We start from the raw sequence: 21,762 nt of genomic DNA on the forward strand, positions 1-21,762 counted from the left end.
TAACAAATTGAAGTAGTGTGCAAAAACTCCACCAGTTATCAATGGGCATTTACCTATGATGATTTAGAAAGTCATTTGTTCCATTCATCCTTTAATACTTCACTTCACAAGGCGAAGAACCATATATGACTTTGTGTACGTTCTCATCTCATTTAACATGTTATTATTTACTATAAATGGTGTATGAAATGGTATGGAGTAAAATTCTTGTTTAAAATAAATATGGTTTAAATAAAACCGCCCTGACTCATATGAGATTGCATCTGGGATTGGATTGAGCACTGTCGTATTTACCTTCGTCCGAATGATTTTATGAAAGGAAAGTCATGGTTGTGCTGTACACGCAGACTATCCTTTACATTCTTAACGTACACAGCGGACTACTATTTTCGGCGTTTCACTTCTCGTGCAGTTGTTCTTAAATTTCGTTATATACATAAGTTTATATTAAGATTTCAAATAAAAGATATAAGAATACAAGAATAAAAGCCGTAATGTAATAATTAAATACAGCGTCAATTTTAAGTACTTGAACTAAATACAATACAGATCGCAGATAAATGAGAACTTATTCTGCAATAGCGATGAAAAACATTTTACGAACATAGGTCATGTAATTATAATTAAAGCAGTATATTTTAAAAAGGGATTTTCCACAGAATCCCTTTTAAAATGGCCTTTTTCAAGGATATTTCCTACAAATAAACCCATTTTTTTGTAACTTTTTATAACAAAGTATACAAATGTTATGCTGGCAGTACAACCCTACAACAACAAAATGTTACGCTGGCGGTACAAACTCCCAATGGTTCATTATAACATCAACAAATAATTAACTTAAATGTTATGCTGGCGGTACAAACTCCCAAATGTTCATCACATTCATTCCACTTTAAAATTAAACAAAAAATGGTACGCTGGCGGTACAAACTCTCTTACTATTTACGCTGGCGGTACAAACTCCCAAAGGTTCATTCTATACACTGGCGGTACAACCATCCCAAATGCTTTAAAAAAATGTTATGCTAGTGGTACAAACTCAGGTTCATAATCCTTCAACAGAAAAATTTACTGAAAATGTTACAATGGCGGTACAAACTCTCAGAGGATCATAATCACAATTTAATACACCTGCGGTACAAACTCTCAGAATCAATGACAAAATAATTCTTGAAAATGTTACGCCGGCCGTACAAACTCTACAATGACAAAATGTTACGCCGGCGGTACAAACTATGCATAATCACAGACAGACATTTCTTAATGTTACGCCGGCGGTACAAACTCCCTAAGGTTCATAATCACACAGACAGATAATTCTAAATGTTATGCCGGCGGTACAAATTCCCTTAGGTTCATAATCACACAGACAGATAATTCTTGGAAAATGTTACGCCGGCGGTACAAACTCCCTAAGGTTCATAATCACACAGACAGATATTTGAAAATGTTACTCTACAATGACAAAATGTTACGCCGGCGGTACAAACTATGCATTATCACAGTCAGATATTTCTTAATGTTACACCGGCGTTACAAACTCCCTAAGGTTCATAATTACACAAACAGATAATTCTAAATGTTACGCCGGCGGTACAAATTCCCTTAGGTTCATAATCACACAGACAGATAATTCTTTGAAAATGTTACGCCAGCGGTACAAACTCCCTAAGGTTCATAATCACACAGACAGATAATTCTTTGAAAATGTTACGCCGGCGGTACAAACTCCCTAAGGTTCATAATCACACAGACAGATATTTGAAAATGTTACTCTACAATGACAAAATGTTACGCCGGCGGTACAAACTATGCATTATCACAGACAGATATTTCTTTGAAAATGTTACGCTGGCGGTACAAACTCTACAATGACAAAATGTTACGCCGGCGGTACAAACTATGCATAATCACAGACAGATATTTCTTAATGTTACGCTGGCGGTACAAACTCCCTAAGGTTCATAATCACACAGACAGATAATTCTTTGAAAATGTTACGCCGGCGGTACAAACTCCCTAAAGTTCATAATAACATAGAGAGATAAATTCTTTGAAAATGTTAAGCCAGCGGTACACACTTCCAGATATGCATAATCACACAGAAAAAATCACACTGAAAAAAATGGAAGGTAAACGACTTTTAAATGTATAATTCTTAATTTATTTTTTAATTATAAAACATGTAATAATAAATACAAACACACACAAAGGTATACCATTATGTTCGCAATCCACCAGTCAGTAGGTCAGAACATTTATAAAAGAGTGTGAATGATTCAATATTTTTTTATGACTAACTAAAATTAATTAATTTTTTTATAAAAAATACATAACATGTTTTTCAACATGTGAAGTCATTTTAAAAATGAAATATTTCAATAAAACAATCTTTACATCAATTATAACCATTCAAAGTTCTTTAACAGATGCAATTGCTGCAATTTGTATTTTCATTACTAAACAATTCTGCCACAAGTTTAGTATGTATTGTAAAAACAAAACTTTATTGTTTCTCCTGACATACAAACATATTATAGAACATAAAACAAGAGATGTGTTTGTCAGAAACACACTGTCCCCCTACTGCGCTGCGTTGATACATGTTTTTTTTACCTTTGACCTTGAAGGATGACCTTGACCTTTCACCACTCAAAATGTGCAGCTCAATGAGATACACATGCATACCAAATATCAAGTTGCTATGTGAAGGGGCATAGAATTTATGAGCATTTTTTGAAACCTAAACGCGAAACCTAAACGCAAAGTGTGACGGAAAGACGTACAGTCCGATCACTATATGCCCTCCTTCGGAGACATAAAAATTAAACATTAGCAATCACAAATTCACAAAATCTATTTTAACAAGGGCTGTTTGTAAAACATGCATGCCCCCCATATGGGCTGTCAGTTGAAGTGGCAGCCAAAGTGTGAATTAGTTTTTGTCACTGTGACCTTGACCTAGTAACCTGAAAATCGATAGGGGTCATCTGCTAGTCATGATCAATGTACCTATAAAGTTTCAGGATCCTAGGCCTAATTATTCTTGATTTATCATCAGGAAACCATTTTACTGTTTCGACTCACTGTGACCTTGACCTAGTGACCTGAAAATTATTAGGGGTTATCTGCCAGTCATGATCAATGAACCTATGAATTTTCATGATCCTAGGTGTAAGCATTCTTGAGTTATCGTCCGGAAACCATTTTGCGGTTTCAAGTCACCTGACCTTGACCTTGTGACCTGAAAATTAATAGGGTCATCTGCGATTCATGATCAATTTACCTATGAAGTTTCATGATCCTATGCATAAGCGTTCTTGAGTTATCATTCGGAAACCATTTTACTGTTTCGGGTCACTGTGACCTTGACATTTGACCTAGTGACCTGAAAATCAATAGGTGTCATCTGCGAGTCGTGATCAATGTACCTATGAAGTTTCATGATCCTAGGCATAAGAGTTCTTGAGTAATCATCCGGAAACCATTTTACTATTTCGGGTCACCATGACCTTGACCTTTGACCTAGTGACCTGAAAATCAATAGCGGTCATCTGCGAGTCATGATCAATGTACCTATGAAGTTTCATGATCCTTGGCATAAGCCTTCTTGAGTTATCATCCGGAAACCATTTTACTATTTCGGGTCACCGTGACCTTGACCTTTGACCTAGTGACCTCAAAATCAATAGGGGTCATCTGTGAGTCATGATCAATGTACCTATGAAGTTTCATGATCCTAGGCCTAAGTGTTCTTGAGTTATCATCTGGAAACCATCTGGTGGACAGACGGACATACGGACCGACATGAGCAAAACAATATACCCCTCTTCTTCGAAGGGGGACATAATAAAGCATTTTTATGTGAAGACAAGTTCATACAAAGCATTTCTAAACCGAAATCGAAAATTGGTAGAAAAATGCACATGAACAAATGTACAGTTACAATAGCTTATAAAGGACATCTCACTCAATACTTTCGGGGGATTATAAAGACAACTGGCGAAATAAGGAACATTTGACTGGATACAAATTGTTAAACACTACACCTCAATAATAGTGTCTTATTTTTGCCCACCAGAGACGTATATTTGCTAAAACAAATTTAATTGACTGATCCAATTTCACCATAAAATGAAACTCTGGGTTGGAATAAACCCATGTGTTCTAGTAAAGATTGACGCAGAAGTTCTTGCAATAACCTTAAAATAAACAAAATATATCCTTCAAAAAGGCAGCAGAACACATACAAAATGAGCAACAAGATGTGCATATACTGCATAAATGAAGTATACAGGTCCATCAAGAATTTTATCCACAGATGTTTCTTCCTTTCTTCATCTGTAATCATGACCAGTCGTGATCTGCACAGTGTTGTGTCTTAAATAAACAAACCACATATCAATGCCAAACAAAAACAAGAGCTTTCTCCATCAGACATATGCCCCCAAAAAACGCTTTTTCAAAACCTAAAGGCAGAGTTTGAACCTAAAAGCGGACCCTAAGTTTAATGTCAAGGTCAAAGGGGTCAAAATTTGTGTGCGTATGGAAAGGCCTTGTCCATATACAAATGCATACCAATTATAAAGGTTACATCTGAAGCGACATACAAGTTATGAGCATTTTTCGAAACCTTTAAGCGATATTATGGGCATTTTTCACTGTTGAATTGAGCTGAAAAGAATTAACAGGTCAAACAAGTTACTTAAAATGAAGTTACTGACCAATTATCTGCAACTCATCTTGCTACCAGTTGTTATTAAAAATATATTTTATATTCGATATCTTACGTGACTCACCCAGTCCTGTAAGCCATCCGTAAAACAAAATTGTGTCTTTGTGTCGTATGAACGAATCTGCACTAAAACTAAATTTAGGTACACATCGTACAAGCATGACCAGTTGTCAAACGAAAGTACAGTTTATATTCAATTTAATTCAAATGCATTATTTTTCTCTTTCAGGGATATTGTTTTAGCATGTTGATGCTGCATTAACAAATCTAAGTATATATGAAGTGAAAACACCAAAAATAAACAACGGTTGCGATAGACACCTATTAACTGTTAGATGCCCATAATATCACTTTAACGCAAGTGTGACGGACAGACATATGAACGGACGGACAGTGCAATCACTATATGCCGTCCTGTAACGTACTGAAAATCAAGCTGTAGAATAATTTATTTTTATTTTAAATGCCTAATAGGCTACTCAACAATACTTCAAACAAAATGCATTTTTAAACCTTGAAAAGCTGAAAACGTGAGAATACAAGAAATGTTAACAAAACATATAAAGGCTTAATTAATGCTTTAATATCTGTAGAACACTAGTTGCAGTATCGAGTTTATTTTGCGAGAAAATATCATTCAAGTTGTGTTCCTTCAAGGCATGGGAATTCCGTTTTTAAAAAAATGGATGAAAGTTAACCTTTACCTTGTCTTCCACTAGATTTAGGCAACAGAAAGAGCGACACACGATTGAAAATATTTGTGCCAAGTTTAATAAAATTCACTCAATACATGACTAAGTTATGCTCTGGACACAAACAGGATGCAGCATTGTACTATATATAGACATTTGACCTATAATAGTGACATTGACCTTGGAGGTAGGGAACTGGTATTTAAGCATACACAGTCTAATGATGAGGATCTTTTGTACCAAGTTTAAGGAATTTCGCTTTATAAATGACAAACTTATGCTCCTTGGGACAGATGGACGGTCGTGATTCCCATATCCCATTTACTCCAGGACTCTGGGGGTTACTGGTTCGAGCCCTGATGGGGGCTACTTTTTTTCCTTTTTTTTAAATTTTATTCTTGATTTTTTACTTGAGCTTTTTAGATCCAGTGTTTACATTTATCAATATAAAGCACTTAAAGACAAACTACAAAACATGCCAAAATCTGTGAAAAGGCCCCTTTAATATTAATCAGTTTTAATACTATTATTACTTATTTCTTATAAAAACCATTATATGTTCAAAGAAAAAAAAGAGCAATATACAAACCATATATAAATCTTCTCTTCCTTTTGCCAAACCCTTTCCCACCAGAAGTGTTATCATCTGAAATGTTTCAATGGAATATTTTCATATGGATTACATGTACACTAAAAATACACAATAATTTTCTACAGATGGGTTTGATTAGGATAAGTAGAAACAAATTTTTTATGAAATAATGTTCATAATTATTTTATTGTCACATTTTTACTGTAAAACATACTTAAACTTAAGTTTGTTCTTCCTGATCCTGTCAAATTCAAACTAAATACATAACAAATGAATTTCAACTCTATAACGAATGTAAAAAGATAACTTTAATGATATTTTCAAGATTTATGATAATAATAAATATCATATATATTTACTCTTCTTTTTGGCAACCCTGAGGTCAGAAGCTTCGTCTCCAGTTTTTCGCTTTTTTATCTGTACCTTGAATTATACAAATTACACCTCAATATTGTATTTTATTATTATACATGTATCTCATACTGTTTTACAAATTACATATTGTAAGGGTCCATCAGCCCATGTTTGAAAGCAAATATCCAAGCTCTTGGCATTGTGGTTTCAGGGAAGAAGTTTTTACAATATACATATAGGAAAACATATTTGCCTTCAGGGTTGGGCCAATTTTTACCCTTAAAGGCATAATTTGAACAATATTGGTAGAGGTATTCCAGACGATGTTTAATGTCAAATATCAAAGCTTTAGTTTTAATATTTAAGAGAAGTTTTTTTAACTTTTCACTATATACATTTAAGGAAAAAACATTTGGCCCCTGGTATGGGGCAAATTCCGACCCAAGAGGCATAATTTTAACATTCTTGTTTACTGTTTAGGTTCATCATATGATGTTTCATGCCAAATATTAGAGCTCTAAGCTCTAGATGTTACTATATACATATAAGGAAACCTATCCATTTCCATGGTAATATGAGTTATGCAAAGAACATTCCTGCCAAGTTTCATTAAGATTAGCCGAGTGGTTGATTAAGATTTACAAACTCAACATGTATATTCTCAGAGTATATACTATATGCTAGAAATGCAATATGGATGATTATCAAATCAGTTGGGGGGGAAAATTATACCCTGAGTACGGTGAGCTCAGGTTAGCTAACAATATATGACCTTACTGTAGAAAAAGCTCACCAATGGCTGTCTGTTTTCCTTTTCAATCAGTTCACGAACTTCAGGAACCATTCCTTGTCCTGGTGGAAAGGACTGCCTTATAGGTTGTCTTGGTAGCAGTGTTAAAGGAAATACCGGTACTCCAGAATCTAAACTGTCCATGTTGGAATTGAGCGATTCGTAAAAGTCTAGCCACTTTTGTGTACTATCCTGCTTTTTGAAAATTAGTTTCAGAGCTTTAATTTGTTTAACATTTTTATCTATTTCAATTTTACTAAAATTTGGCTTCAATATTTCTGGCTTTCCACTTGGGGCTTTATTCAAAAAGTTCCCATTAAGGGCTGACCACGGCTGAGATTGAACCCCTTTATAAAACACTTTTACACCACCGTCCACAGAAACAAATTTAAAGTGCAAAGGTTGGGTGATGTGGTCAGCTTTGTTCAAATCACCCTCAATCCATGACTTAACATCAAATAATTGTGTGATACGCTCTGCATTTTTCAAAACGTTTAAAAAGTCATCAAAATATTCAGCATCTTTAGTATTTAACAGCCTGGACACCTCACTAAATTTTGCATCAATGTCTTCATGCGTGTGGCCAACAATAAGGAAGGACATATGAACCTGAAATATAATATATGATTATCAAATCCGACAAATCAAATACCTTCAGTCAATAAAGTCGACAATGGCTGAACAAGATAATGCCTTTCCCAAGTTTTATCATAATTTTATTTGAAAAAAATGCATAAACTACAAGATGGAATAATACTAAGAAAAACTATTCATTTAATAATCAAATATAAATAATTTATATGTTAAGGCTACAAAAATGTTACCTGAAATAAAAGCCAAAAAGATGCAATTCCATAATTTTGAAAACAAACATTGCAGGATTCAAAACTATCATGTTTTTAGTGATATATATGATACACAGTAGTTGGCAACAATAACATGTCTAAAGTTAATTAGTTATAGTAACTATCCTTTCCCTGATAGATACATGCTTTTACGATCCCTATCGATTCCCTGAATAGACGTGTTTCCGCGACGTTATCGATTACCTGGTAAACAAGGGCTGTTTGTAAAACATGCATGCCCCCTATATGGGCTATAAGTTGTAGTAGCAGCCATTGTGTGAATACGTTTTCTTCGAAGGGGGGCATAATAAGCATTTCTACTAAATCATGCTACAGAGGTTGAATAATTGTAAGTAGTGCACATGAATATTCAAATAATCAAGTTAATGAAAATGAAATTATTTGAATACTCATCCTTAAGAAAGACTGTCGTAAAACAGACACTGTGATCTTTGAAATCAACACTCACCTCATGGAAAACCTGTTCTGCCACTAACAATTCCAGAAATGCAAATACATAACGGTTCTTATTTTCCCTCCAACAGTTGTCTGCTTGGATAAACAAATTTGGAGGCAGGAAGTTGTTCTGGAATAAAAACATCCACAAAATTATTGCACAATAGTGTTGTTCTCTAGAGTAAACAACAAGTAAAACTACAACATAGGGAAAACAATAAAAGTAAGATGGTCAGTGTTTATATCACATGATCATACACAAATATAGCTAGTCTGGCGAAAATGTGTTATCATACTAATGCTTTTTGTATGACTCGTATTCTGATGTTATCTATCCTATTAACCAACCTAAGCAAGAATTTATAATCCTCTATACAAATTCATAAAACCAGGGGTCTCACTCTGGTTTGGGGGAACACCGAGGCGGGCGAAATCAGGCATCATTTTCCATAGGAGAATTTCAACCAAAACATAAGAAACATTACAATATTTGTTTTAATCACTTAATTTGTCCTTTTTACTACAATCTATTAACAGTTAACACTTATCTATCAATTTTATTTAGTTTGAAACATTTTGAACTTGAACTTGACAATTCTGGGTCTAGGGCATTCAATTGTCTTGCATTTTTATCTGAAATGGGGGAACTGTATACTTTTTGCTGGGGAAATATGGCCTTATTTAAACCCCAAAAACCAGAGATTGAGACCCCTGAAAATACTGACTGTACTATCACCATCTTTACCAAAAAAAGCCGTCAGTGGTATTTCATTAGTGTCAAGGGCTTTGGTTATTTTCAGAAATGTAGGTGCTTGAATGGCCTGCTTACAATTTTTGTCTTCCAAGTATAATTATGTAAGATAACATGTGCACAAACATTACTCACATTTGCCTTGGCTTGACGTAGTAGCTCTTTAAGTATGATGTTGATTGTCAAGTTGGGATCATGAGGATATTCATTAATGTCCACATAGGCATGAAACCCTCCATGCCCGTGACTTAGCACTCCAGTGACATGAGTATGCAGAAGATCCACTGCATGCAGATTCTGTAATTTTTCACATAACAGTTACAAAATCTTGCACAATACATCATTTAAATTTGGAAATCAAAAACAAACAAAATACTGAATCTTGTTTGTGTATTTCGTCTCCTAAAACTTAACAAGCATATTTGATTAATTGTTATCACCTGCCAAATAAAAAGCCTTTAGTTTCAATCAAACTCATAATTCTTGACCTGAACTTAACAAAATTTGCTAGCGTACCACCACAATATAATACTAAGTAACAACTATTCACTATTTTTTGTTTTTTTAAGCGCCGCAAGTGTCCTAGAGACAACTTTAAATATAAATTAATAAATTTTGCATCAATGGTTGAATGGCAAGATATGTATTTTAGGAACTCATTAAATAAATGCTTTTTTAATGTATATATAGAATATTATGTAACTGTCGGATAGAGATCAAGTTTATAGGATGAGAAACATGTAGTGCTAGACTTTCAGAGTGCTACAAAATTTTTGAGCCGAGCATGATAAACTTGATCTCTTTCCAACACTCCACATGATATTCTATTTATCCCATTATTTTGTGGTGTTTATCGTTCAAAAAGAGTAAAAATACTTAATTCTAAAAAATAACGCTGGTGTCCCAATTTTGCTTATAGTATTTGTTTACTTCAAACATAATCATTTGCTATGACATCACATTGAAATATATATTGTTCCAAAAATAAAGATTGGAAACCATAGTCTAAAAATATTTATAGTTCACAGCTCATATTCATACGATCACTTGTTATACTATTGGTTTTCGTTTGGTAATAGGATAAACATTTATTTCAGAAAAAAATATACCATACAAACTGTTTATATGCCCTTTTTATGGGTAACATTCTGTAAAGAAAATTGAAAGCTTAAGACACACAGAGTACGACACACAGGTGTGAGCCAAAAAAGATTACCCACCGAAGGCACAAAACCTCCTTTATCCTACCTTGGGTTCCTCCCAGCAAAATGTGGCAAATTGGTCTTTGCTGTAAAAAATAGAGAATAGATTTATGCAATAAAAATTTAAAAAAACAACTGTTTGTATGTTTGTTATATAAAAAATTAAATCACATATTATGTAAAGCTTTCCTTTTTGGTACCATTGTATCCTGTGTGCAACTGTGGATGTAGTAAAAAAGTCTGGACAGGAAATTAAATTAATTACAGTATTTCATGCTTTTCAGTGAAAGAGCGTAAAAAAAAACAAGAGAACAACAACATGATTTACTAATGACAAATCATAATACTATATATTTCAAAGTGTAAGATCGTAATATATATTTCATGGGTTGTAACAGAAACTCGTTATTTTCACTTGTGAAAATATTGTTTCGGTGACCACTCATGAAATATAATGCAATCTTACACGGAATCCAACAAATATCCTCTATGACATATATATATATATATATATAATTATGGAAAAGGTTAACATGTATATATGCATGGAGAAAGAAATGCACATTTAAAACTCTATATAGCCTATAGTTAAAGGCTTTTTCTTCAAAATAATGGGAATTATTTTTATAATGGCATAATACAAAATGAAAGATTTTGTTCTGTTACAGTTTACACATTCAACAAAAAAATTCATTCATTGTAATGTTTAGAAATCCTTATTATGGTGACCTATTTTTAGAAATCGGGTCAGGACCAAATAATTGTTTTGCCATTGTAACAAGGCCCCGTCAAAGGCAGAACACTGGAACTTGGGAATATGTTTTATGACTAGTTAGGATTTTCAAACTGCTCCTGTCAAAATTAAGTGTATGGACACTTTAAATACCAACCTTGATCCATACCATCGATAATTATGGACATGTGCTGGCTTGGATTGCGTTGTGCCTGGTCCTTTTTTGTTGTAATAGTACTTCCTTTCTAACCTGGATATCATTAAATAAGAGCTTTGAAGTTGCAAATAGTTAATAGTTTTAAGTGCATCTGTTTCTTTGACATCAAACATTTAATAGGCAAAATTAAATTAAATTGAAAGATGTATATCATTTCTTTGTTTACCCATCATTAATGGGCAGTATGCAGGAAACAAAAATATGCAGGATATAGCACCTTTCTACCTATTTCACTTTGAATGTTAAAAACATTTATAAAACTACATATTTATGTTCAATAAGTAAAGGTGAATTTGGGATATCAATACATATGTAGGATTAATGGGGCTTAAAGGTCCTTTCAATTTAAGATAAAAGTCAATGAGCTTGATTAACTGAATAAATTTTACTAATTACCAGTGGTTATATAAAATAAGCCTTAGGGAAAGATATAGAGCAAAATTGGAGGATGCTGCACCCTGCAAGAAATTGTCAATGTTAGTCCAAAATTTTCACCGTGAACCTTTTTATAATTTTCAATCTAGCAGCACCCAGTAAATTTTTCTGGTCATTAATCTTTCCCCTAATAATACACAGTCTGATTTGCATTCTGAACTTTAGAAATGCTTCTTACCATGTTTGTAAGGGAGTATTCATTAAAGATTTGGTTACAAAATTAAATGAAAAATAAAAGAAATGAAAATACATAAATTACATTGACGAATATTATGCTCTTCTTTCTTTTTCTTGTAGAAAGCACGCATCTCGAAGAGGTGGTTTTTGCTCATTAGCCTTTCTAATGTCACACAAGTTGTACATTTGCTGAAGCTGTTGGTCTGAAAACATACATCGATCACTGCTTATGTTACACAGCTCCAGATAACTGATTCATTTTTGTTGTTGTTTACAACCCATTTCAAAAATAAATTCCTGAAAATAAATTACCAATGCCTTTTTGGAGTATCCTTTCTGATACATCACAATGAAGGTTTTAAGTCTTAGAAAAAGTCCATGAAAATTGTCGTTTTAACACTGTAACAGTTTTAACCCTTTGCATGCTGGGAAATTTGTCGTCTGCTAAAATGTCGTCTGCTGAATTTCTAAAATTCGCATTTCTTCGATTTTTTTCAAAGAATACTATCAGAATAGCAAACAGTTTGGATCCTGATGAGACGCCACGTTCTGTGGCGTCTCATCTGGATCCAAACTGTTTGCAAAGGCCTTAAAAATTCGGTTCCCGCATTGTAAGGGTTAACAGCTGAGAAAGAATTAAGAAAGGCCAGGCTCTTTCAAGATACAGAGGCAATGAAATGGTGTTTTCACCAGGGCTGGCATTCCAGAAAGTTTTAGAGAAAATCTTAAATTCTACTTTTTCTAGTTAATTTTTGAAGCAATATCCTGTCTATGTATGCGTTTTCGCCTATTGTACAATGTGTGCCTCATTCTAAAACATATTTAATGTAATATAGTTAAGTTTTTGATTGTGTAGCATATTTTTTCATTTTTAAATTTTAACCAGATGTGTTTGTAAAACACTATGTCCCCCATATATTTGACCTTTGTCGTTGACCTCGAGAGAATCTGATTCAACTGTATATTATTATATCTAGTAACTGACAAAAAAAAGGTTACATGTATATGGTGTTACAACCTTGTACAAATGCTGCAGACATTCAAAGGATATACTCAACACAAGATTCATTATGTGACAGCTGTTATAAAAACACATATAGCTATAGATTCTAATTTGACGATGCCAAATTACATGTATTACAACTAACGCAGGTACATGACTTTGTAGTTTAAAAACGTCATATCAGCAATAAAATTGTTTGTAACCCACAAAAAACACATTATTTTACCTTTTTCGTTTTAACAAACTGGAAGCTGTCAATCCATTTCTTGTAGAACTGGCTTTGCTCACTTGGATTTTCCACATCCATTTTGTATTGTTCATAAATATGACTTTTCACTGTTCCATATGGCATCACAATCTCGTTTCGGTGAGGCATTCTTTCGCCATGAAATCTGAAGTAATCCTCCAGCCAAGCAATCAAAAGTAGAGTGCTCTTGTCCCAGTTACGTGGGGATTTCCCAGTTGGAGCTTCCTTGTTATTCATGCACATATCAGCAAACTGTAGTTAATGTATTCTTGTTAACTCTCATGCAGCCAAAAATGCTTTTGTACATAATTGTATTTCTTGTTTTTTAGACTGTACTGAAAAGTACCTGTATTTTCCAACTTTCACAGATATTCTATGATCCTTTCAGTGGTGTTATCGTTCAATTTTGGATTATGCCAGAATTTTTCACAATAACGCTGGACAGAATTTGTATTCAACTTCATAATACATCATTTTGACATCACATTGAAATATATATTGTTCCAAAAATAAAGATTGGAAACCATAGTCTAAAAATATTTATAGTTCACAGCTCATATTCATACGATCACTTGTTATACTATTGGTTTTCGTTTGGTAATAGGATAAACATTTATTTCAGAAAAAAATATACCATACAAACTGTTTATATGCCCTTTTTATGGGTAACATTCTGTAAAGAAAATTGAAAGCTTAAGACACACAGAGTACGACACACAGGTGTGAGCCAAAAAGATTACCACCGAAGGCACAAAACCTCCTTTATCCTACCTTTGGGTTCCTCCCAGCAAAATGTGGCAAATTGGTCTTTGCTGTAAAAAATAGAGAATAGATTTATGCAATAAAAATTTAAAAAACAACTGTTTGTATGTTTGTTATATAAAAAATTAAATCACATATTATGTAAAGCTTTCCTTTTTGGTACCATTGTATCCTGTGTGCAACTGTGGATGTAGTAAAAAAGTCTGGACAGGAAATTAAATTAATTACAGTATTTCATGCTTTTCAGTGAAAGAGCGTAAAAAAAAACAAGAGAACAACAACATGATTTACTAATGACAAATCATAATACTATATATTTCAAAGTGTAAGATCGTAATATATATTTCATGGGTTGTAACAGAAACTCGTTATTTTCACTTGTGAAAATATTGTTTCGGTGACCACTCATGAAATATAATGCAATCTTACACGGAATCCAACAAATATCCTCTATGACATATATATATATATATATAATTATGGAAAAGGTTAACATGTATATATGCATGGAGAAAGAAATGCACATTTAAAACTCTATATAGCCTATAGTTAAAGGCTTTTTCTTCAAAATAATGGGAATTATTTTTTATAATGGCATAATACAAAATGAAAGATTTTGTTCTGTTACAGTTTACACATTCAACAAAAAATTCATTCATTGTAATGTTTAGAAATCCTTATTATGGTGACCTATTTTAGAAATCGGGGTCAGGACAAATAATTGTTTTTTGCCATTGTAACAAGGCACCGTCAAAGGCAGAACACTGGAACTTGGGAATATGTTTATGACTAGTTAGGATTTTCAAACTGCTCCTGTCAAAATTAAAGTGTATGGACACTTTAAATACCAACCTTGATCCATACCATCGATAATTATGGACATGTGCTGGCTTGGATTGCGTTGTGCCTGGTCTTTTTGTTGTAATAGTACTTCCTTTCTAACCTGGATATCATTAAATAAGAGCTTTGAAGTTGCAAATAGTTAATAGTTTTAAGTGCATCTGTTCTATTGACATCAAACATTTAATAGGCAAAATTAAATTAAATTTGAAAGATGTATATCATTTCTTTGTTTACCATCATAATGGGCAGTATGCAGGAAACAAAAATATGCAGGATATAGCACCTTTCTACCTATTTCACTTTGAATGGTTAAAAACATTTATAAAACTACATATTTATGTTCAATAAGTAAAGGTGAATTTGGGATATCAATACATATGTAGGATTAATGGGGCTTAAAGGTCCTTTCAATTTAAGATAAAAGTCAATGAGCTTGATTAACTGAATAAATTTTACTAATTACCAGTGGTTATATAAAATAAGCCTTAGGGAAAGATATAGAGCAAAATTGGAGGATGCTGCACCCTGCAAGAAATTGTCAATGTTAGTCCAAAATTTTCACCGTGAACCTTTTTATAATTTTCAATCTAGCAGCACCCAGTAAATTTTTCTGGTCATTAATCTTTCCCCTAATAATACACAGTCTGATTTGCATTCTGAACTTTAGAAATGCTTCTTACCATGTTTGTAAGGGAGTAATTCATTAAAGATTTGGTTACAAAATTAAATGAAAAATAAAGAAATGAAAATACATAAATTACATTTGACGAATATTATGCTCTTCTTTCTTTTTCTTGTAGAAAGCACGCATCTCGAAAGAGGTGGTTTTGCTCATTAGCCTTTCTAATGTCACACAAGTTGTACATTTGCTGAAGCTGTTGGTCTGAAACATACATCGATCACTGCTTATGTTACACAGCTCCAGATAACTGATTCATTTTTGTTGTTGTTTACAACCCATTTCAAAAATAAATTCCTGAAAATAAATTACCAATGCCTTTTTGGAGTATCCTTTCTGATACATCACAATGAAGGTTTTAAGTCTTAGAAAAGTCCATGAAAATTGTCGTTTTACACTGTAACAGTTTAACCCTTTGCATGCTGGGAAATTTGTCGTCTGCTAAAATGTCGTCTGCTGAATTTCTAAAATTCGCATTTTCTTCGATTTTTTTCAAAGAATACTATCAGAATAGCAAACAGTTTGGATCCTGATGAGACGCCACGTTCTGTGGCGTCTCATCTGGATCCAAACTGTTTGCAAAGGCCTTAAAAATTCGGTTCCCGCATTGTAAGGGTTAACAGCTGAGAAAGAATTAAGAAAGGCCAGGCTCTTTCAAGATACAGAGGCAATGAAATGGTGTTTTCACCAGGGCTGGCATTCCAGAAAGTTTTTAGAGAAATCTTAAATTCTACTTTTTCTAGTTAATTTTTTGAAGCAATATCCTTTCTATGTATGCGTTTTCGCCTATTGTACATGTGTGCCTCATTCTAAAACATATTTAATGTAATATAGTTAAGTTTTTGATTGTGTAGCATATTTTTTCATTTTTAAATTTTAACCAGATGTGTTTGTAAAACACTATGTCCCCCATATATTTGACCTTTGTCGTTGACCTCGAGAGAATCTGATTCAACTGTATATTATTATATCTAGTAACTGACAAAAAAAAGGTTACATGTATATTGGTGTTACACCTTGTAACAAATGCTGCAGACATTCAAAGGATATACTCAACACAAGATTCATTATGTGACAGCTGTTATAAAAACACATATAGCTATAGATTCTAATTTGACGATGCCAAATTACATGTATTACAACTAACGCAGGTACATGACTTTGTAGTTTAAAAACGTCATATCAGCATAAAATTGTTTGTAACCCACAAAAAACACATTATTTTACCTTTTTCGTTTTAACAAACTGGAAGCTGTCAATCCATTTCTTGTAGAACTGGCTTTTGCTCACTGGATTTTCCACATCCATTTTGTATTGTTCATAAATATGACTTTTCACTGTTCCATATGGCATCACAATCTCGTTTCGGTGAGGCATTCTTTCGCCATGAAATCTGAAGTAATCCTCCAGCCAAGCAATCAAAAGTAGAGTGCTCTTGTCCCAGTTACGTGGGGATTTCCCAGTTGGAGCTTCCTTGTTATTCATGCACATATCAGCAACTGTAGTTAATGTATTCTTGTTAACTCTCAATGCAGCCAAAAATGCTTTTGTACATAATTGTATTTCTTGTTTTTTAGACTGTACTGAAAAGTACCTGTATTTTCCGACTTTTTCAGATTTTTCATATGATGCTTTCAGCAGTGTTATCCTAGTCAATTTTGGATTATGCCAGAATTTTTCACGAATATCACGGACAGAATTAATATTCAACTGCATAATACACCGTTTTCCACAATAGCAGGGTGTGGTAAGCGCTGTCTTAATACTAAGAAACTTCAATGCTTTTAATTTCATTCTTCCTTCTGACTTTACCTCACCTGAAAACAAATATTAAAACCAAGGCATAACAAATGGTTATTTTCTAGCATTAAGACTGGTGTTTTAGAATGTAAACAGAAAGGCTAAGAATTTTTTTTAAGTTCCTTAAATTAGTTTTAGCAATAACGTTGTAATGTGTGGGTTTATGGCACATTTTTGTCTAAATCTGAAACAAATTTTTATTAGTTTTTTTATTGGGATAGTATTAATTATTGAATTTTAAGGGACTAGGGCAACAAAAATCATCAAAATCAAAAGTTAAAACAACTACTTAAGCGATGCCAATTTCTGACCCATTACTATTTCGGAAGCCTTAGATGTCGAATTCAACACTGACAATGGGAAAAAACAACGCAAAGTGAGCATACATTTTCCCCTTCTATGCAATAGTTACTGAGAAACAGCTCCAAACTGGTAAAAAATTGACAAAATTCACTATTAAACAAACGCACATGCTAAAATTTCAAAAAAGCCTGGCAAAATTTCCCTCAAAGTTGTACTGTACTTACTTTGAATGTACTTGTTTTCTGTTTTCTTTTTCGGCTTAGCTAAAACCTGTTCGATGTCATGTTCAGAATCTGTAGAAGACAAAAACATTAAGCTTTCATCACTATCCCAAATGTCTAAATATTCCTCATCGCGCTGTACTTGTTCGCTATCTGTCACAGCACAGTCAGCAGATCCTGTAATGTCTTGTAATGTGGTCATAGAACAATTCACTGGGTCCCCAGAATCGGAGTCTGACCACCTTACTTGTACCAGTTCTTCATCGCTACTCCAGTTTACCTGGATTAGCTCTGGCTGCATGAATACAACCGCACACAAACACTGAAATAAAAACAAAATTTAATTGTAACTGTTTCCACCATAAATTATTTGTGAACAGTCATCACGGTAATATATTTTAACCACTAGCCCGAATTATGATGCTTTATTGGAAACAGAATCCAATAGCCCGACTATATAAATTATTAATTTCTAGTAGCCCGATTAACATTTAACCAGTCCTGGGCTGTCGGGCTTATAGTTAGCGTGCAGACTGTTTGTGAAGTTACAAGAATGAATACTGTGCACAACCTGTTAGGAATATAATTATATAAAATCACAATTTCAATTGCCCATCCTTACAAGTTACTGGGTATCCGGAAAAAAACCCTCCCAGACATAAACCCTTCTTTCAGCCTAACAAGGCAAAAACTGTATGATAATAAAAACCAATGGTCGGGCAACCAAACCTTTCATTGAACAACCATTTTAAAAGTAAGTAGTTGACCGAAAGCCAACTGTAAATAAAATGCCAATTGGCAAATTTTAATCTTGAATTAAAATGTTTAATTTATGACGCAAGTTTATTCTGTTTACAATTTGTCACTATACCTTTCTAAAAATAGATCACTGAGCGATGTTAACTTAAATTTTTTTTATGATTGGTCGATTTGCTAACTCGAGCGCATGGGTTTTCGAAAAATAGTTCATACTTGTTTTTGTTAGCGTTGAACACACAGCAATCAGGGCTTGACACTTACTTTTTTACCTACTGACCCAAAGGACCACCAGCTTTCAGAAATTACTGGTCCTCCAAGATTTTAAGTGGTCCGACAATATCTATGTTATTTTACCTACATTTCAATTAACTTTCCGGACTATCCACAATGTATTGTGCATTTATAAAAAGAAAACTATACTATCTACTGAAATATCTCTCGTCCTTTTCAAAATTGCTGTACTTCAAGCTTCTCTTCATTAGTTTTAGGGTTTTTAGGCGGAGGTAACAGGTTCAACCACCCCCAGAATGAAATTCCACATCGTGAAAATTTGTTATCTTGAAAATACGCACATTTATTCTCCGGCAATATCAAAACATTATTCGGCGCTCTCCAGTGTAAATTTGCAGGGTAAACAAAGTATATTCTGATGGTACTAAGATCAATACATGCTGATTATTGCTCAGTCTTCGAAATAAGCTTTGAAAAGTTACATGCCAGTCGGGCCAGTAACTTAAGAATTTTTACATGCCCAACATATTTTTTACATGCCCAAACTTTTTTAACCAAAATTATAACAAATCAAAACATTTTAACACTTACATGCTACACATAGTAAAGCAGAACATTTGTTTCAATCGTAGTGAATACAATTACATCTAATCAGTCACTAAAATTAAGACGGTCGATCGTTACACCAGTGCTCTTGAAAAGAGCGTTCTCTGGTGTCCTCGTATCCTTTCTTGGCTTCCTTTTTCTCAAATCATTGTCAATTTTCTATTTTGGAAGTGCTTTATCGGGTTTAGCCCCATCAACATACCTAAGATACTGCATAGCCTCTATGTCGACAATGACATTAATTTTTTGTTTACATTGACAAAAACGGAAGCGTATTACTTGATTGAAATGATCGATTCAAAAAGCATCTTCTCGATTAATGTCTAGAGAAACCGTCGATAAGAACCGAATGTGACCGAACTGCATCGGTCAAAAACAACAACGATGACGTGTGCAAGCAGGTGCGTGTTGTTAAACCAATCGAATTTCATTGTTTTACAACTTACGGCAAGGTGTTTGTTCGCAAAATTGAAAAATAGATCTGCAAATATCAAGAACCGCTTACGATTTTTTTTATAAACTGTCAATCGGCTTCAATAATTTACATGCCCGGCGGGCCACAAACGTGAATTTTTGTATGTGCCCGGCAGTAATTTTACTGGCCACGGGCAAGGCGTGTGCTAATTTCGAAGACTGATTGCTGCTTTTTCAAAATAATAAATACCATTTTGTTAATTTCTCAATCCAAACGCTTTGAATTTTGTATCGATCACGGCGAAGTCCAGAGACATTTGCGGAATGCAAATCGATTTTTTGATCCGACAACAGGTTTTTGTCATTCGGGCATCTAGGAAAATTGGAATTTCCAATATGTTGCTATTTTTCATCCCAGTCTCGAGTAGGCCCAAAAAATATGATGAAATTATCGGTTTATTATGAACAAATAAAGTTGTTTTATTAATGAAAACGGCTTTCCACCAGTATTTCACAATAAGCCGGCCAGGATTTTTAACTGGTCCGACGGATCAACCAAATTTCTAGTTTCACTGGTCCTCCCTATTTTTTACTGACCCCGGGTCAACAGACCACTGTTAGTGTTGAGCCCTGGCTAAATAATTAAACTGCAGAATGCAATCGCAGATTGCAGAAATGAACTGTGCGCCAATTTAAAGACTATAAAATGTGCCACTTCAATCAAAGGCCATGAGAAAAACAATGACTCAAATTGTAAACTACAAGGTAATATCCTCTAAGATAATTTAAAGGGATGGTAAACTACAGTCATTTGTATACACACTTGAAGTTTCCACTACCAAATGACAAAAATGGCAATAAATTAGCCTACTCTTACTAGAAAACAGCCATGTGTGCTCTAAAAAGAACAAAAAGTACCAGTACATCATTGATTTTGTGTTAACGTAAACGGTGTCCATGTACATACTGTACAAATGTATTTTTTCAAAGTGAATGGCTATGTGTCGCTAAATGCGTGTTACTGGGGATTTCAAGTCTGTAATTGGATAGTTTATTATGTGTTTTACTGTCAACTGTCCGACTTTTCACGGATTCACCCTACGAGTAGTCGAGTAATAAACATTGGACACTTGATGAGCATTTCCATTAAAAAAAAACTGTGGATTTCCTGTTCTAAAATTATAAAGTCGGACACATGCAAATAAAGCGCTTAAATGATGCAACACCATTAAAAATGTATCAATGAATGTACTCGCCTTTTCACCAAAAATTGTCAAATTTCATCGGAATTGAGTGAGTTATTACGTGTGTCCGACTTACGTACTGTCCGAATTTACATACTAAACCAGTAACCTAGTTTACCTTATCTCAACGAACAGAAGACGTTTCCTTCGCTAAATCGACATTAACCTTACTTTCATCGTAAAAGAAGTTAAACAAATAGCCAGCACTTCTTTAAAATACATTATAAACACAAGAATTTTATATAAACACATATCGACACTTTTCTTCAAATAAAAACACCCGCCATTTTGTAGCAAATAATTTCATTGGTTGTCAGGAATCTCAACAATCAGCCAGTTTTTCTCATAACATAATCGCGTTTCGAAAAACTAATTCTACAAATCATTTTGTAAAATAAATCGGTGACAGATATTTCCTAAAAATAACATAAATAATATTATTGTGCTAAATATTACTGAAATATACACATTGCTTTTTTGCAACAGGTTACATTCAACTAAATATTAATTGTGATTCCAACAAACTGCACACGGCTGCTTTACATCGCAACTTCTGGACCTAATTATAAACGCTGCAATAATCAGGCAACAAAGTAAGTTTGTTTACACTAACACCGAAAGAAAATATGGAAGAAGGTCGGCGCTACTGTTGTGTTACTTGTTATGCCATA

General features: G+C 33.7%; 1 protein-coding gene across 5 annotated transcripts; it reads right to left on the reverse strand.

The window, feature by feature from the left end:
• Nucleotides 1-1,589: 1,589 nt before the first annotated feature.
• Nucleotides 1,590-21,760, reverse strand: LOC127868874 (uncharacterized). 5 transcript variants are annotated; one of them, XM_052411013.1, is made up of 10 exons: nucleotides 16,741-16,756; nucleotides 15,596-15,717; nucleotides 14,844-14,934; nucleotides 14,001-14,041; nucleotides 9,351-9,512; nucleotides 8,478-8,594; nucleotides 7,167-7,772; nucleotides 6,379-6,442; nucleotides 6,017-6,073; nucleotides 1,590-4,380 (listed from the first exon to the last, which is right to left on the reverse strand). In XM_052411013.1, exons 3-10 carry the CDS (start codon nucleotides 14,872-14,874, stop codon nucleotides 4,106-4,108), a joined length of 1,353 nt encoding a protein of 450 aa, XP_052266973.1. In that variant the 5' UTR covers nucleotides 14,875-14,934; nucleotides 15,596-15,717; nucleotides 16,741-16,756; the 3' UTR covers nucleotides 1,590-4,105. The 5 variants fall into 5 exon arrangements, 1 of the variants encoding a protein (XP_052266973.1); XR_008044286.1 differs by lacking the exons at nucleotides 1,590-4,380; nucleotides 6,017-6,073; nucleotides 6,379-6,442; nucleotides 7,167-7,772; nucleotides 14,844-14,934 and adding exons at nucleotides 17,841-18,159; nucleotides 21,210-21,760 and having other exon boundaries at nucleotides 16,741-17,330; XR_008044285.1 differs by lacking the exons at nucleotides 1,590-4,380; nucleotides 6,017-6,073; nucleotides 6,379-6,442; nucleotides 7,167-7,772; nucleotides 14,844-14,934 and adding exons at nucleotides 17,841-18,159; nucleotides 20,098-21,195 and having other exon boundaries at nucleotides 16,741-17,330.
• Nucleotides 21,761-21,762: the final 2 nt, after the last annotated feature.

The sequence above is a fragment of the Dreissena polymorpha genome, chromosome 2 (assembly GCF_020536995.1).
Source record: "Dreissena polymorpha isolate Duluth1 chromosome 2, UMN_Dpol_1.0, whole genome shotgun sequence".
Taxonomy (NCBI): domain Eukaryota; kingdom Metazoa; phylum Mollusca; class Bivalvia; order Myida; family Dreissenidae; genus Dreissena; species Dreissena polymorpha.

What these genes read in the sequence shown, in the direction of transcription:
- LOC127868874 (XM_052411013.1), bottom strand. Translation starts at nt 14,874, where the DNA reads ATGTCCATAATTATCGATGGTATGGATCAAG. An exon ending in TACGTCAAGCCAAGGCAAAT is followed by an intron (nt 8,595 to 9,350) that starts GTGAGTAATGTT and finishes TTTTTATTCCAG; the next exon opens with AACAACTTCCTGCCTCCAAA. An exon ending in GAAGAGAAGATTTATATATG is followed by an intron (nt 4,381 to 6,016) that starts GTTTGTATATTG and finishes TGTTTATTTAAG; the next exon opens with ACACAACACTGTGCAGATCA.